We start from the raw sequence: 19,032 nt of genomic DNA on the forward strand, positions 1-19,032 counted from the left end.
CCCCTTTTTTTCTATGTAACCAACATAACTGAAAGATCTAACCAATCAATCTCCTGACCTGCTATGAAGATTGTAGTGCACAATGTCATTGTGTTCTGTTTGGGACTATTTTAATTCATTATTAATTGCAGTTCTGACTAGTTCTTTCCAATGACTACAACTACTATAAAATTGGCAGATAAATAGTTCACCAGATCCAGGACTGCCAGTCATCTTAATCCAATGCTGAAAGCTTCTCTCTGGCTTCCAGGTAAAATAGCAGATCAATTTTAAGATGCTTTTGCTCACTTTCACAGCATTGTTTGGCTATGGTCCACCTTATTTCTAAGTTTCATTCTTTCTATACTTTCTAAGAAATAAATTGGACTACAGAATCTGCTGTTTTTTTAAGAGTGAGACCTCCAGTCTTTTTGTTACCAATTTGTCAGGACTATAAATCTGCCACACTTTTAGTTAAGCAAATGGTGAGGAAAAGAATTAAGCGAGCACTTAGCATTTTAGTGTTAAGCATTTCTTGTGAAAATGTGGGAATGGGATGGAAGGGTTGTTCTTTTTTGAATGTTTTGGACCACATTTTGCTTTCTTCATTGCATAGGCAGTCATGGTCTAGGAAGTGAAGGAAATTAGGATATGGAGAAACTTTTTCAATTCAAGCTAGAAATCAATGAAAAGAGTAGGCAGTCATGAACTACAGTTGAAGCATCAGACATTTTGTATTTTATTTTAGTTCAATAAAACCTTTTAAAGAACTTATTTTTGTCCTAAAAAATAAAACAAAATGAGGACTGGGAGGCCTATCCCTCTCACCAGTGCTGTGCTAATACCCTTTCCATGAAGCTACCTATCTTCAGCACATGCCTCATTCCATCTCTGGTCTTTATGAAGGATTTAGTGGTGGATATTTCAATAAGACCTTGAAGTGCTAACCAGTTTTTAAGATCTTTCCCCCCTCCCCATGGATAGCCCTTTAATTGATTCCCAGACTGCTTTGCCTTTATTATTTCACTTAAAGAAGAAATTAGGAAGTAGCAGTTTATTCAGGCTTACTTTGGACCTGATTCTGCAGTCCCAGTAAAATGAAACTTCAGTGGGAGTTTTCCTTCTCTGGGGACTGCACTATTAGACCCAAGGGTCTATCTAAATACAGGCAGTCCCCGGGTTACGTACAAGATAGGGACTGTAGGTTTGTTCTTAAGTTGAATTTGTATGTAAGTCGGAACTGGTACATATTGTAGGGGAAACTCTAGCCAAACATTTCTCTAGAGCTCAGTTTTATTCTCCCACACCTCACTTCCCTCAGTCCTTTATTCTCAAGATGAGGTGTCTGCTGAGAAAAGCCGCTCTGCGTCTCCCTGGTCTGCTGGGGGGTGGCGCTAGCTTCGTGTCTCCCTAGTCTGCTGGGGGGAAGCAGCTAGTGCGGGGTTGCCTCACCCTGTTTGTAAGTAGGGATCCGATGTAAGTCGGATCCATGTAACCCGGGGACTGCCTGTAGTTAAAAAAGCCATCTCACAGCAGTGAGGCTCTGAGCCCAAGTCAGCTAACTCAGGCTCATTGGGCTTGTGCCACAGAATGAAAAATAGCAGTATAGATACTTCCACATGGGCTAGAGCCTGGGCTAGAGCTCTGAGACCCACCACCTTTCCCCAAAGCCTTGGTTCCAGCCCAAGCAGGAACCTCTACACACTGCTATTTTTAGCTTCACAGTGCAAGTCCTAGTTAGTTGATCTGGTGTCTGAGATTGATGCATATTTTTCCGGGGAAGTCATATCCATAGAACCCAGCAACAATATAGACATATCCATAGAACCCAGCAACAATCCACAGAATCCAGCAACAACGTATGTTGGCTACAATAAAACATCAAAACTACTGAAAAAAGCAACGTGGACAGTCAGAATTTGCACAGCAGAGTTCCTTTATTACAACACTATGACAAGAGCAGACTCTCTCTTTTTATTTCTTCTTCATTGTCTTCAGCTAAATTAATTTGAACTTCTAAGCCTTATAAACCTGGTGAATTAAAAACAATCAAGCTTGCTTTCCCATTTCCTCTAAGCTCTATTTATAATTTCTATAAACCTTCAGTACAGTATCCCATTCTTTTGAACTAGAAAGGTCACATTCTAACTATGATTACTGAAGAAATTAATACTGTATTGACATCATAGCTAGACAGTCAAGGAGCCTCAATAATAAGACAGCACAGTTGTTAGAGAGTAGACTGTTTGATAAAAGCCACTTTGTTTTAGCCTTCATTTCAGTAAATGTTGAACTGAAATTATATATAAATGTATTACGTCTGAATTGATTTATATTTGAAAATACGAACATTTCTGGAAATTACACATTTCTCAGATTTTACTGTTCAAAACATTATTGATGGTATGCTTTATTTAAAAAACCCCCACTTTATATACTGTATCTCATTAAATTACCAAACAAGTCTCCCTGCATTTTGATCTTTTTCTCTGTTCTATTTATGCTTCAAATTAGGAGTGAACAAAAACTTTGTAGTGGTTTTTTGTCCACAAGATTGGTAAGCTTTTCTTAACTATTTATCTTGACAAGTATCTCAATTCTAATGACATTTAATGAGAGTGTAAACTAAAGCAATTACCCAAATTACATAAATAGCAAATTACGTATCTAGTGTGTGCTGCTTAATTTGCAGGGAGTAAACTCACATTTTTTGCCAGCTAGATATTCATCTTGCTAAAGAAAGCAATCTCATTCCACAATTTTCTTTTTGAAACTGAATTTGAATCTAAGATAAACAAATGGAATCTGAAGGTTCTCCTAATGCATTTGCTGTGGCACCCAAGCAAAAATATCCAATATGGGATTTTTCCACATGGGAAATATTAAGTGTCCATTCAGAAGATTAAACACAAGCCCATAGCTTTCATCTTTCTATTGGAAAGGTGAGGTTGTTTTTTCTCTGTGCAAATCATGCTAAGAATCTATACTGAAGATTCATTACAAGCAAACTACAACTTTGTTTGCTTAGCTCAGCAGCCTCAAAGTTCGTAAATAAAGGAGCACTTTCATCGACATCAGCAATATAAAATCTTTTAATCAGAGAGAATAAAAACTACTTCAACCAAAGCCTTTATTGGACTTTAAATGCTGATGGACTGATTCCTGGAGCCACTAAAATTAATGGAAGTTTTTATGTTTATTTTCAATGCAAGATAGTACATTCATTTAATAACCATAAAACCATGTCTGAGAGGTCCAAATGAAACGCTTCCTATGTCACATAAGGGGCCCCAACATGTCACGTTCTGCAGAGTTTAGGCTTCCAGGTGGAGGGTTAAAGTAAATTTCTAGCCCTTAGGTTGTGCAGAAAACTCAGTTTGCCTGAGGCTCTAGACAGATAATGTCACTGCTGCTCAGAGATTGCCAAGAGTAAGATTAACCAATTTATGGTCAGTTTTACTGCTGCTATTCAGTATCCTATATGAAACAGGGACACAAAAAAGAATTACTTCAGTTTCTGTCTGTTGCTTAACAGAGCTCTGAGTGGCGCAAAGGCAGGGAGGAAGTAGGGCTGTTCACACATGAATAAAACAAAAAACAACAAATAGTCTGGTAGCACTTTAAAGACTAACAAAACATGTAGATGGAATCATGAGAAGCTTATGAATAAAACAGCTATGGGATTTGCTCCACTCACTTCTGTGGCACTTCCTTATGGCTCATCTGGGGATTAGCTCGCCACAGCTTTGACATGTCTCTTAAAATGTCTTAGCCCCTTCCTAATCTCTCATTCCATGGCCTCTCTCATGCTTCACAAGCTGCAGTGCTTACACTTTGTCCCACTGGCTAGGTCACTATAGTTTCCCACCTTTTGCAGTATCCAAATCACTGTAAACAAACTGCCTCAGGAAGTCTTCAGAATCCACTATCCCATCTGTGCCATTGCCCCAGTGGATGGGACAGATCCCTGTTGGGTTGTCAACTTTCTAATCACACAAAATCAAATGCTTGTGCCCTACCCTTGTCCTGGCTTCAACAAGGCCACATCTCTACTCTGCCCCTTCTCTGATGACTTGACTCCTGCTCACTTCATCCTACCACCCTCCGTCACTTGCTGTCCCTCACCCTCCCTCACTTTCTCTGGTCTGGGGAAAGGGGTTGGGTGGAGGAGGGAATAAGGGCTCTGGCTGGTGTGCACATTGTGTGGGGCTGGGAATGAGGGGTTTGAGATAGGGGAGGATGCTCTGTGCAGGGGCCAAAGGGTTTGTAGTAAGGGAGGAGTTTCAGGGCTGGCACAAAGGATTGGGGTTCAGGCTTTGGACTCGGGACAGAGCTGAGGGATTTGAAGTGGGAGGGAGCTCTGGACTGGGGAAGGGAGTTGGGATGTGGGAGGGGTGTGGGCTCTGGGGTGGAACCAGGGATGAGGGGTTTGGAGTGCAAGAGAGGGCCCAGGGCTGGGGCAGGGGATTGGGGTGTGGGAGGTGGTTTGGGTTGTGGGCTCTGGCTAGGTGGTTCTTAACTTGTGTGGCTCCTGAAAATAACTGGCAAGCCCTTCTAGCTCCTAGGCACAAAGATGGCCAGGTGGTTCCATGTGCTACCCCTGCCTTCAGGCACCATGCCTATAGCTCCCATTGACCACAGTTCTTGGCCAATAGGAGATGCAGAGTTGGTGCGCAGGACTGAGTTAGCACAAGGAGACATGTGGCCACCACTGCACCTAGGAGCTGAACATGCTGGCCACTTCTGGGAGCTGTGTGGAGCTAGGACAAGTAGGGAGTTTGGCTTAGCCATGCTGCACCACTGACTGGACTTTTAACAGCCTATTAAAATCGCACAGCTTGCTATCAATAATCACCAGCAGGTCATGCTGATTCCAGTTGACTCCCAGCCAATTTGGGAAGGTTGGCAACCCTATATCCCAGACCCACCCTCTACACTTGGGATCCCACAATCAGCAGTTAAGGTCCATGGCTCTCACCCTTGCTGTTGTTTTCCCTAGGTTGCTTCCTACTCTTTTCTCTCAATCTTGAGCTTTATACAACCCCCTTCTCTTCCTGCCCACCTGGGCTTCAAGTTCAGTTAGGACTGAATATCCAGCCTACTCCCCCCGCAGATACAGACCACCCTGTCAAATATCCCCTTCTGAGCCCTCTTCAGGATGGTGGGTGAAAAGGACTTAAAAACAAATGGGAGATTTGAGGATGAATAGAATATTAGAGGCACCCCTGACTCCACAGTGGCCAGAAGGTTGGATAGAGATAGCTAGGAAATATATAGTTTTTGTAGAGGGCTCTAGGGTGGGAGAAAAGGCAACTCTTCTCCTTTCCTGTAACCAGAGGGCAAAGAAAGAGACTTCAAATTTGTCCACTAGTCAGAAGCCAATATGAAAGATGAAAGCCTTGGAATTATGAGACCTGCATTTAATTTCATGCTCCTCCATTGACCTCCCAAGCAATCTTGGGCAAATCACTTAGTTTTTCTGACCTAGAGCCACAAAAGGACTTGGGTGTCTAGAAAAACACAAGAACATGACTCTGACTACAGCCTTTGGGTAGTACTTCCTGTGGAGCTTAATCCCCACTGTGCTTCCTGGCTATGGTGTTGTCTGCCCTTCTGGGGACAATGTCAGCTGTCTCAGGCTCTGGGGTGGAGCCAGGGATGAGGCTGGCTTCTAGTCCCATGATTCATGTGTGGATACTTAGTTCACAAGCAAGGCTTGATCCAGTAGAAGTGCTCAGAGGCTAACACACCAATAGTAGTACGGTGAGGAGAGGCGGTCACCTGAGAAAGGTTAGATCCCTGTTCAAATTCCTTCTCCTCAGCAGGATTTGAACTGGGAGACTCCTGCACCTCAGGTCTGTACCAGGAGCACTGGGCTAAAGATTTCAAGGGAAGAAAACCTCGATTTACCCATCCCTCAGTGGTTTCTTGGCGTTAGGTGGCCACTGAGAATGCCTGCTAGCTCAGGATCCACATGTGACTTAGGCCACACTTACATTCATGAACCACTCTGGGGTTTAGGCTGGAGATAGTTGTTTGGATGCCTAGAGGGAGGCAGCAGTGCCTATGCCCAGAGGCAGAAATGTCGTCACAGAGGACCTTTAGCTGCAAAAATGTAGGTATGCACCTAAACTTGCTCTGTACCTATAAGGTTAGCTGGCAGCTGAGTGGGAGTTGGATTGCAGTGGTGCCTAAAAATAGGAAAAAAATATCTAAGTTCCTTTGTGGATCTGGGCTTCAGCGTTTTATTCGTAAAATAGAGGAAATAGCACATCCCTATCCCATGCAACCTTGTGAGGATAAAAAAAGATTATAAAACAACAGAGGCCACACAAGTACTTTGGACAGATAGAAAAATGGAAGGCTTGTACAATATCAAGGGACAGGACCATGACAAGAAGTCCAACGGCACCCTTCCCTTTCTCAGGGTCCTAATTACTTTCTATATCAGCTACTGCTTAGTAGGTTCCGTTCCTAACTACTGGAGTCATTGCACAGCCATATTGGGGCTCTAGGCAGTGGACTACTATTATGTGTAAGCAGGATCTGAATCAATGTATCCATTACAGCCAGCTGGAATGGGAAAGAAATCCTGGGTGCGCTTATGTAAATACCATTTGCGCCTGCTTCACTTAGAAGTGTTAGATATTCGGCTGTTACAATGGTGTTTTGCTCATTGTAATCAACTTGGCTGGCGTTGGGTCACAAATTGCGTTAACACAATGCAGGAATAGTGAGATATGATTACCAATGCATGTAGTTATTGTGGGAATGCAGAAAAGTCAGACTGTGTTTAACTTGGTTAAAAGGAGAGACTTGTCAGTGTAAATATACTTGGATGGACAGAGGCTCATCTTCCAGAGCCCTATGAGATTAAGCTGGGGAGGGAGGACTCTGAGTCAGCACGCTTCATGTCCTCCAGGTGTGAGTTGTAAAACTGGTTCAATCTGTTTCTCCCCCCCTGTTTCAAAGATAAAGCTTCAGAAGGCTCCATAAGGAGTCTCTTTAATATTTACATTTACTTTAGTAGATGCTGGAATCTCTTGTGGCTGGACTATGCTTTGGGCTAACAGCTGAAATCACTAGCTTTGGGCCAGAGCCAAATCCATTATAAGCCAGTGGAAGATGCAATGAGCAGCATTATGAGTGGCCAGCAGGGTAGTAGCAAGGGATGACAAATGGCCAGCAGAGCAGCACCAGAGAGCAGTGAGCAGGTAGATGGCAAGTGACCAGTGGAGTGAATATGATGCCTCCTATCTCCCTCCAACTCAGGCAGGGAGATGAACTCTGCACATGCACCTCTGAACTCTGGACAGCAACTGTGAGTGGGGTGCAGAGAAGGATTGGGCATGTGAAGAGGACATTTACAGTGCTGGAATTAAGAACCTGAGAGGAAAAGGACATGACCCAACCTACTTGATCTGGGATGTTTACTCATGGTTTTCATAGAATCACAGAACTTGAAGGAACCTTGAGAGGTCATTGAGTCCAGTCCCAGGTCCCCAAAGCAGGACCGAGCACCTTTTAGATCACCCCTGATAGATGTCTGTCCAACCTGCTCTTAAATATCTCCAGTAATGGAGATTCCACAACCTCCCTAGGCAATTTATTGCCGTGTTTAACCATCCTGACACTTAAGAAGTTTTTCCTAATGTCCAACCTAAACCTCCCTTGCTGCCATTTAAGCCCATTGCTTTTTGTCCTATCCTCAGAGGCCAAGGAGAGCAATTTTTCTCCATCCTTCTCTTAACACTCCTTTAGGTAGTTGAAAACAGCTATCATGTCCCCTCTCAGTCTTCTCTTTTCTAAACTAAACAAGCCCAATTCTTTCAGCCTTCCCTAATAGGATATGTTCTCTAGACATTTAATCATTCTTGTTGCTCTTCTCTGGACCTCGAGCCAGCTCTATGTCGGATGGATGGAGAGGAACCCCTAGGGATTGAACCCAGCCCTGGCTGCTACTGGCGCTACCTGGCAGGAGGGTTACATATGCTTATGTGGCAAATGATGCCACTTTTTAAGAAGGCTGCTGGTGTTACTGACAACTTTGTTTTCAAATGCATTGAATAACTTATTTGATCATATGATGAAGCAAGAATCCTGTTTTTTTATCAACATTTACATTAGTTGTCTCAGCGACTATTTCCTTTCAGCTATGCTTTAACAATTCAGTTTTTCCTGTCATTGTACATTCCAAATGATTGAAAATATTGTCCTGTGATGAAATCATGTATCTGTCTACAGACATCTCTATAAAATCTGTTTATTTGATAGCTAGTAAGCATGGGATTGTAAAACAGACCTATGGGACTCTAAACCATGCACCTTGAGTGAGGGCGGTCTGTGTGTGTATTTCAATCAGAACAGTGCCAGAATACAGGTTAATCTCTCTAGTCTGGCACCCTGGGGACCTGACTGGTGCCAAACAAGAGAATTTGCAGGACCACAGGATGTCAATCAAGATTGTCTAGCAGCATTACCAACACTTCCACTGCTTACTGGGCTGTTACGAGACATTAAGGGGTACGTTAGAGCTAAATTACAGTACAGAACACTGAGAGCCAGGACTGATGGCTGTAAACAAGCTTTATGGGACTGCCTGAAATTTGGCCACACCCAAGATAAATGGACATCTAGCTAACTAAATTCATGTTGGACCGTGGATGTTGTTGGACCAGAGTGCCGGACTCGATTGGTTCAACCTAAGTAAGTGCTGTAAAGGGAAATGATCATAAAAAGTAAAATGTCCTGATTTAAAATGTCCTGATTATCTGGTCTATCGCTCTAGTCAAATAACTGTATTTAACTTTGAAACTTTCATCCGTTGCAGATGTTTCCAGACTGTTACCCTTCCTCAATCCATAGGGAAAACAAAATACCATTCAGTAACAGAGGCTGATTTAGAGATGGGGTTGGTTCCAATATAAACATTTCTTGGTTAGGCATTCTTCATAAAAGTGCACAGTCATTTTTTCCATATAAAGTGGGAAACACAAAGCCTTAGCTTTAAAAGGCATTCTTTCCCACAAAGGCGAAGAACTAAAATGTTTTAGCTGGCTGCGAGCTAGCTAAAGATAATTTAATACTGAGCCTCAGCACTAATTTATTTTTTCTACAGCTAGTAAGTATAAAACTTGTTGTAATATATATGCACTGTGCAAACAGAAATACTGCTAAGTTTGGAATGCAGATAGTCCATTTACCTCTTTTAACAAATGTCCATTTTGTTTCCCTTGAGTAAGCTACAAGAAAGATGTAAATAATTTTGTGCAATTCTCCTCTTTAAAAAATGAATTAATTGAGTCATTGTTCATGTTAATCCATAAGACAAGCTAGAGATAAAATGTTATCAATTAAATGCTATTACAACACACACATTTCTAGATGTCCAGGACCACTGAAGCTATATATTTTGTAGTATGCCTGAAGAGGCATTTACAGCAGGTATTATTGTATTTACCATGAGAACACTGGATAACAAAAAGGTAAAACCCAAGGAAGGCTACTATGGGTGACTAAAAAAGCAAACAACTCTAAACAAAATTTCAGTTTAATTTTGCTGCACCACACAATTCTGGAATCACAACAACGTGGTTCTGGAGTTGCATTTAATTATGTAACCCATAGAAGATACCTATTGCATGGCCTGTAAACACTAAATGGAAGCCACAGTGCAAAACATTAAAAGACACGCGGTTGAAAATTCTAGTATGAAGGCCTCCTCACTAGAGATGCTGCTTAATAATAAAGTAATCAGTTCCTCACTGGCTCAAAGAAAGCATGAAAGGGAATATCAGGGTAACAAGTAAACATGCAGCCCCTCAACTAACCTGTTTTCCTTCTCCTGAAAAAACAAACAAAGCAAAGGAAAGTGCTTATAGAAATCAAGAATAAATCGACATGGACTTGCTGCATGTCCTGAAAGTGATTAGCAAAGGGGGTTTAGGAGACCTATGGAGCCCTCACAGAGACCTGTCCTTTTATTATTCTAGAAGGTGAGAGGTTTCCTTTGTATAAAAGACCAAGTTGCCCTCCCATACCTGATCTGCAGATGGCCATGTCCATTGCATGAAGCCCCTGTGATTTCATCTTCCCTTCCTCCCACATCCATATCAGCATGGGATTCCAATAGATCGGTGCCCCTGAAGACTCCCCCAGACTCTATACTTTCTAGGATGTATTATCTTTTTCAGGGAGTCTATGTTGTGCAGAAGGGAAAGAAGATGTGTCATGTTCCTCCAAGCCTGCTTGTTACTGAGCAACCCCAAGACTCTACACAGTGAGGTTTATACTGTATCTGAAGAAGGGAATATACAGTGCTTAGGAGGTGACAGATTTCTCTTCTGCATGGAATGTGGGAAGTCCATGAATGGATGGTCTGTCTGAATGAGCAACTAGATGATATTATATGCCAGTGGTGGCGTTCGGAAGAGGAAGTTTCTTGCTCCTCCTGCCCCATCCCCTTGAACCTGTATGTAAAGTGACAGTGATCACAGTGGAGGATAAAAAATGTACTATGATGTGGGACCAAGGTTTGTAATAGGCAGACTCAAACAAAATGACAAACACAATCTAGACACTTTAGCTAAAAATGGCCATTTGTCATGCATAAAAAAAAGATTGATCCCATGTTTAGCACCCCCATCTTTTGGTTTCTTGGTGTTTAAAAATACTGAATTAATGATGCAACGTCTAATGATATATCTGTCCATTCATACCCTCTCACCTCCAAGCTCCCAGCCTGTATCCTTTTTATCTTCTTGTCTCTCAATCCACTGGATCCTCCCCTCTGACATTCCACCTACCCATCCCATCCTTCCTTTTTGTCTAGGAACTGTTGCTCCACCACACACCCACTTGCTGTGTAGTTGACACTCTTCCCATCTGATACCAATGGAGAATACTAGGAGAGAGGTCATCCCTGGTTAATTAGCGCAAGTGTGTAGGAGTTTAAGCATAACTCACAGTTTACAAGTCATAACTAAAATTGTCCTTTTTGACAGAGTTTTTTTTACAGTAGATTTAGTTTGTTGATTAACAAATGTGAAATGAACAAGTTATCATTTATCATACCATAATTTATCATTCATCATTCATCTGGCCAATCAGAATCTTTCCACTGACTTCCTCAGTGGAGCAAGCCCTCACATTATAAGGTTTAATTACTGTTGTGTATAACACATTGTAAGCTGGGAATTGAAATCTGCTTCTATATCTGTGTTTTCCTCCATCATTTGTTGTTGTAAAGGTTGGATATGGAGTCTGAGTTGCTTATGAGTGTTGGGCTTCCTTGTGACACTGCTGTTTTGTTAGTTTTCAGAAAAGAGACATCTAAAGAACAACTTGGATATTTCAAACAAACACAAACAACAAACACAGATGAAATTCAGCGCATTCGTTCCAGAAAACAATTCAGATTGCTCAACAGTTACATCCGGATTGCTAGGATAATGTTTGGCCATCTTTTGTTGTCAAAGAAGGAAGCATTAATAAAGCAGGAGTACAAAGCTGCTGGACTGATAAGGTTATAGCTTGCATTAGAATCAGAATGCCATATCCAAACACTTCTGAATATGGGTAGTGTATATAAAAGAACTGGCATCTGGATCCAAAATCTGCAATCAGTCCTAATTAAAACCCAGACTGGTATTTCCCTAAACTTTAAGAGTTAAAATCTGGAGCCAGAATAAAATTTGAGCCCACGTCTCCCATCAATATTTAGGCATATTTAGCACATAACAGTCAGATAAAAGATATTGGCCATATTTTTATAGCTGCTAAGCAACAAAAAATCCAATTAGAATCATGACAGCTGTGGTTACTTGGCACCTTTAAAACCAGGTCATATCACTCTTCCAGACATGCTGATCCTTTTATTGCTTTCCATACCCATTAATAAAAATGGACCTTTAATTCCTCCTATTCTTTCCCATGCTCCTAAGAGTAAACATAAAACTCCTTTTATTGTTTCTGTGCTCCTAAGTAAGTTTGGGCATTTTACTGGTACTTTGCCAAAATTCAGTTGGAACAAGCTGCAGTAAATTTTGGCTCAAATTATTTTACTGGTTATATTTTAAGCATAGATTCTCATTTTTCTGACTAAACTTGAAACATATAGTTTGAGTCCCCTAATTCCATTTATTTCAGCTTTCCATGATTTAAAGGGTTTTGGGCTGGCTACTTAATTCCTGGCAGCTGATTTTCATTAAAACGTTGTTGAGAAACTTAAAGTTGGAAAGGCAAACATCTGCAGTTAAACATTCTCGCCATTAATGGACTTTTCTCAGAACATAACCCTGTCTCACCAGGAACACACAGCAGCAAAAAAATCCAAATTACCCTTTATGGTAGTTAACCTAACATAACCTTGAGGGTCTGAAATGAAACTCAATAAAAGATCTGCTTTTTGCACAATGAGATGCAGCTCTATTAGTGAAAAAAAAACATAAAGACCTTTGCCAGGTTAAAAGCCCTTTTGGTCTGCTTCAGATGAATGCAAACTAAAAGCAGGGATCAAATGGTGTTTCTGCCAAAACTGTCCCTAAGTCTTTCCATCCCAATTTTATTGCTAGGAATGACACTTTTGATTATGGTTACTCTGAGGCCTACATTTTCAAGTGACTAGTGATTCTAAGAATGCCAGTTTTTAAATGACCTACATTGAGATGCTCTAAGGAGGCCTGATTTTCAGAGGGGGTAAGCTATCTTTGGTCATCACTTTTTAAAGAAATCAGGCCCCTTTATGATATCTTTAATTAGGCATACAAAAATGAATCATTCAAAATATCACTAGATGCTTTTGAGAATTTAGGCCAAAAGGTATTGTTGTAAGTCAGCTAAGGGGATAAACTGCTGTCAAATATCTTTTTTTATCATTATGTTAAGGTGCCGGCTTTCGCTGTCAGGCCAGAACTTTATAAGAAGTACTATTGTTCATATTTTGATGGTAGTAATTGGCTACTTTTGCCTTAACTACTGTAAGCTTTTCCTCTTGGGCCCCATCTTTCCCATGGCACCTTTCTGCTCTTAAGTTTACCAAAAATGCAGTTGAAAAAGTAATCTTCTTTCCCTATCACTCCCATGATATCATACCTACTCTTCTGAAACTCTTGCCTGAAACTCAGTCACTTTTGTCTGTACAGTTAAGACCTATATCATTTCATCACTTTTTATATCTGTGCTGTTAGTGCTTCCTATTCTGTCTCTTGTTCTTCTCAGGTCTATCTCTGTGCTGCTCATACACTTGAACTATTGTCCAACATTTAATTTTTGTCTTAGATTCAGTCCTGATGATGGGAGTTGGGGGAGGGGGGGAATAAAGGGGACAACTGCACTGAGGTCCAGTGATTCAAAAGGGCCCTCGATGAACTCTGGACATCACACTCCAGGCAGCTGGTTGGGGTGTAGGTGGCACAGTTCAGGTGGTGCTAAGGGGTGGCTGTCCCCAGCCCCTCTCTTTCTGTTCAAGACCCCACCCATTCCGGGAGCACAGAGCAATGCCCCGACCCTGTCCAGAGACCTGGCAATTCTCAGTCTCTCTGCTTAGATTACAAACATTTTCAATGTTTTTTGCAAAGCACTGTTTATGGGGCTGTGTAAGTGAAAGCCACCGAAAAAATACATCCACGGAGCTCAAAAGAAATCTGCTTGGCAGAATGGAGATCAAATACTAACATATATTCTTATTTTGAAAGGTTTTTATTACATGTTGGTAACTACCTCTTCACAGAGCTTAATCATGATTTTTCATCTGTCTGTATTGCCACTAGAACAGAGATGGGTCCATACAATGCTTCCAAATCTGGACACCTCAAATCAATGTGTGAAATCTGAACCTAGACCAAAGTTTGACTTTTGCAAAAGGCCTCTGAGTCCAAAACTTAATCCCAATCATTCCCAAACACTAATATATTTAAAATTTGGCTGTTGTCTTTGAGGTTTGAGTGCTTGTATCCTGTCTCTAAGTTGAAATTTTATAAAAACATTTAACATTTTTCATATTTGACAAAAAGAATCCCAGGTCTAAATCTATTAACTTCAGTGTAGTTACACAAAAGATTACTTTGGTCCTATGCAAACTGTTCTCTTTCTACCTCCTTTCCCTCACCCTCCTGGATTGTGACACTTTTCTTCTAACATCAGTCATGAGCTAGGGAGTCTAAAAATTTTGAAAGATTTGAATTAGCCACCAATGGTTCAGATATGTTTTAGGATATTTTTCACACCTATCTTCCTAACCTGTCTATGAACAGCAGTGTTCTAGGCTTACTCTCAGAATCCAATGACCCTATTTATACTCATGTTTACTTTCCTAATACAAATTCTCCCTACTGATTTTGCTCCTCTCTCTCACCTGGGTGCTTTTTGCTAAGTTCTTTTCTTTCCCCAACTTTGGAAGAAAATCTCCCACCCTTAGTGCTTGCAAATCTAGCTAGCCTCTCATATTGCTTCCAAAGGACCCACTGACTGGTAGTTCATGATCCAGTACTTGTCCAAATCAAACCCTTCCATGGAGGTACTGTGTTCTTCAAGGTCCTGGATCCAGTCCTATTGAAGTATTAATGGCAGAGCTAGCTGTGCCAGAGGGGAACAACGCTACAGAAGCATCTGAACGATGGAGAAAAAAAGGATCTAGGAAACAGATGGAAAACCATGCATAAGAGGAAAAGTCCACTATGGTATGAACAACATTGACCAGGATATGTCTACATTTGTAATTAAGGTGTGATTGTAGCATGGATAGGCATACTCATACTAGCTTTAATCTTGGTACTGAGGGTAACAGTAGCAGTGAGAAGGCAATGGTATGGTCTTCAGCATAGTCTAGCAACCAAGTACTTACTCATATTCCCCATGAGGCTCATACTGGAGTGGCTAACCTATGGTGAAGCTCATAGCACTGTATCTTCACTGCTATCATTACCTATGCTACCTAGATTAATTGGAGCTCCCTGAAGACATGTCTACACTAGGAAATTGTTTTGAAATAACTTGTTTCAAAATAATAATTCCCAAAATAACTATTTTGAAATAAGCTTATTCCTCCAAGTAAAATAAGAGTTATTATTTCAAAATAATCAGCCCCTTATTTCGAAACAACGTGTTTGGTAATGTGGATGTTCTGTTTGTTATTTTGCAATAGGCCAGGGCTGAATGATCTGCATAAAGTTCTACTCTTCTTCCAGGGAGGTTGTGTATGTTTCACATGGGATTAGGAAGGGTGGATAATGAGGGAGCTTTTTGTAAAAGGATAACAGCGTATAAAAATATATGGGCACTAGTCCTCAAAGGTCAGTCCAGTTACTGGGATTCAGTACTCTCACATGACATTTGGGTATTTAATATTCTTATATCAACCATAAAGACCTTTGGATTCAAATTCCAGATGGTTGTGAATTTTTCTAAAACCAGTTCTTCCATTCATTCTTAGTTTTTAGGTTACCAAGAAACGGAGAAATGTAAAAGGCTAAGAAATATACACCAGTGTGTTCCTTTGTTCCTCATGCTTTCTCCAACTATCCTTCAATTATTCAATAGCTTCATAGTATCATAACCTCAGAACAACACAGCCATGTAAACCCAGCCAAAATATATATTTTTAAAAGTTTCCACCCAATACATGTCTAACCCTTTATATTTTCCAGTGCATTATTTAAATAAGAATGATTTGCAGGGCAAACTCTACATAGTATTAATACCACATGATGAAATGTAATGAATTCTTTGTGGCTTAAAGCTGTATTCTGGCTATATCATGGCTTGTTATTTTTGTGGTTATGTACAGGCCTTTACTGGCACCATGACACATTACATACCATGATTCTGTGGTTCTATAACCATACCTCACAAACCCACCCTCTGTATAATTTGGCACTCTACAGCATAACTAAAATCCTCTGTATGCTGGGGGAGTTATAGGCCTGAGCCAATGTTTCAACTAAGGAGTAGAATCGAGGCGGGACTGTGTAAAGGAGTTTGTAGTGATGGTGGTGCCAATCTGTGCATTAAGGGCTTAAGCTCACAAAATTGAGAGTTTTAAAATCCACATTTAGGGAGAAATCCTATTCTCCCTGATTAGCTGGGCTCTCAAGTATTATGTACATCCCTAATGTAGGGGCTGAAATCCAGCTGCCATGCCTCACAAGGGAACCTAACTGGTTCTGCAAATAGGGCCCTGTGCACCATTGGAGCAGGCAGCAAGATTCAGTGCTTATGGTCGGGTCTAGTGTCCACAGAAGTGAGTGGAAAGACTCCTATTGGCGTCAATGGATCAGGCACTTAATGCAAATATTAACTATTTACAAAAAAACATTAACTAGAACAAAGGACACCTTTCCAATATCATCATCAGTGAGTGGGTTCCGGGGGAGGGGGAAAGGAGGGAGGCAGTATCTTTCCTAAACGGTGTGCAAATCATCACTCAGCACTTTCTTGGTTTAAGGTCCAATAGGTTAAATGAAGCACACCTCAGTCTGGCTCTGTGGAGTCATTATTCAGTGTGATGATACCCAAAAAGGCGAGGAGTTTTAGCTATTAACAGCTTATGTTTGTTATCCTGTGAAACTCAGTACAAAACCCATTTGTCTGTTAAATCAAGCATTCATTCAGGGACTTTCCATTTTGTAAGCAACAGGTGGTGATACTGTTTCCCAGTGGCTAATTCCCAGCCTGTGGAGAAGAGATGTACTTCCCACACATTGGAACGTGTCCAAGCCCAGGCAAGTTCCCCACTGCCTAACTATTTAAGCTGAGCAAAGTGTAGGCTCCACACTTTCTCACGTTGGTCGCATTTCTCCCCATAGAAATAATGGAGTGGGCAGGCCTTTCCTGAGATTCCTCAGCTGTTTTGAAGCACAGTAATGTGGAGGTTTGTGTAATTAAACTCGGCCTTATACTGAAGCCCTATTGTCCCAGAAGATTTTTTCAGGATGCTGCACATTTATTTTTGTGGCTATTATCATTAGCAATCAAAGCATAGTAAAAACATTTAGTTTCATGACATAAGATATCAATGTCATAACTGTGATATCAGCACAGCTGTGCTTATCTCTCCTCATTTTCTGTTGTTACGCTAGAGCAAATACACTTTCCCTTCCCATGACCCTAGGTGACTTAATTTACCTCCTACTTTGTATCTCCCACACATGAGACATTGATCTTTTTCTAGCCTGCCTTGAAATCATTTCTTTGCTTTTTAGTTTTTTTAAATAGTTCAGCTCAGATGCAGCCTTACAGAAATCAGAAGTCTAAAATAACTTGAAGAAGCAAAGATAACTTGCAAGAAAACTTACCAAAACAAAGTAATTTTAGGATCTTTCTGATTTCTTCTGTCTTTAGTCCTATTATCATTCTTTCAGCAATATTTAAAATCTATCCAGGTGTTCTCTCTGCAGGCAATCTCCTAAATATCTTCTGATTTATTAGCCTTTCCCTAACTACAAAAGTAATCTCCATTTCCAGAGATGAATTTTATGTAAGAGACAAAAGAAAAACTTCTGAAATATAGTAAGATTTCTTTTTGGTAAACTCTTTCTGGGAACCCAAGTGAATTTAAAGATCGAGTGACTATTATTGTGACAATTAACCCTTGTAAACTAACTCTGTTTGGACAGGCCTATTTAGTTATGCTGGCAGGAAAGGCAGAGAGACATGCTAAGCTAGTATCACTTTCTAGTACAGCTGTTTATTCAAAGCTGGCAGGGCATGTGTCTATTTGAAGTCTGAATTGTCTCTTTTAGCCTGAAAGGCAATGTCCAAAATCACCCCCCTCCCTCCACACAAAACTCTATGGTATCAAAGGTTCAGGCTCAAATGATTAAGCTAACTTTATCCAGATGGAAATTTTACCACAAGCACATGAAAGGAGAAAGCTCATACTCTAGAGATAGAATGGAGTTACTGTACCTCAGCAAAAGGCACCAAACTTCCAGTAGCAACTGACTGCTGCTGCCCTCTGATAACAGCGGATTCTTGATTGCTGACCGCTGAGCTACCTCCAGTGTCAAAATGAAAATCGCTGCCCTTGCTTGAGGAGAAACATCCCAAGAAGAATAATGTAGGAAAAATGAGAGGCCAGGCTGAGATCAAAGCCATTTCCTTCCCTTACATCCAGCAGTAGTCTTCTGGCTTCTTAGTAATTGTTTACCCCCTTCTGCAATCAGCCCTCCCACCCCCCTTCGTTCAGTAGTGCCTCAGTTATTTTAACTTTCTCTCAGCTTTCAGTCCCCAGATGTGGCACTTCAAGGCAGGCTAACCAGATCCTGATTTAAAAAAGAAAAGCTCTTTTGCTTCCTCCCTCACTCGCAGTCTGTGCCTGTGGCTCCTCTTTTTCCCTAGAGGCTCCAGCTGAATAACATGCAGATGGGCAGTGCTTAAACAGAGAGTGTCAAACACAGATTGTGTTCCAGGAAAGCACCGCTAGCTCCCCAGCCACCTTATCTCCACTCTGTCAGGATACAGACTGAGTCTGTATTCAGGGCTCTGGCTTCCTTCACATGGTCACATCATTCCTTTTTACCTTTAGCTTTGGGACCCTCCCACACAAACTTTGCCATTCAGGAACTGAGGTCAGATCTTTACTCCCTCTCTCTATTCCTCCCCCCCCCCCCCCATAGACACAACTTGACTGCTCCAGGCTAAGAATCAACTCTTATGATTATTTTAGCACTTCTAGTTTTTTCAGCCAAAGAAGAAGAAAGGTGCCAGATTTACTAAAAAGGGGGGATCACAGGTAGGGGGAAGGGGGATCAAGATTCAGAATGTCCCGAGAATTAATAAGAGCAAAGTGGCTTTCCTGTAAATTAAGATTTCACATTTGTGGGAGAGAATGGAAGATATAGATCTTATTGAAAGAGTATTGTTTAATACGCTTAATTGACCCCCCCTTTTTTCCTGAGCCCCACCTCCCATTTCAATTTCTGCTGGTGCAAAACATATCATGCACTGCAGTTTTGGAAAATGACTTCATTACTCAAATGCATGAACTTTTATTTACAAAGAGCAACTTGTTTTCCTTTTCAAGCGATGCTTTGTGAGTCCCTAGAAACAAGGCTT

General features: G+C 41.0%; 1 protein-coding gene across 1 annotated transcript in view; it reads right to left on the reverse strand.

Moving 5' to 3' along the window:
- The window catches only part of LAMA4 (laminin subunit alpha 4), a 138,910-nt gene extending 120,449 nt beyond the window's left edge, over positions 1 to 18,461 (reverse strand). The window contains exon 1 of the mRNA XM_006123223.4: positions 17,884 to 18,461. Within this exon, the coding sequence (XP_006123285.2) occupies positions 17,884 to 18,072 (189 nt within the window). The 5' untranslated portion in view covers positions 18,073 to 18,461. The remainder of the gene's footprint in view (positions 1 to 17,883) is intronic.
- Between the last annotated feature and the right edge of the window lie 571 nt (positions 18,462 to 19,032).

The sequence above is a fragment of the Pelodiscus sinensis genome, chromosome 3, assembly GCF_049634645.1.
Source record: "Pelodiscus sinensis isolate JC-2024 chromosome 3, ASM4963464v1, whole genome shotgun sequence".
In the NCBI taxonomy this organism is placed as follows: Eukaryota; Metazoa; Chordata; order Testudines; family Trionychidae; genus Pelodiscus; species Pelodiscus sinensis.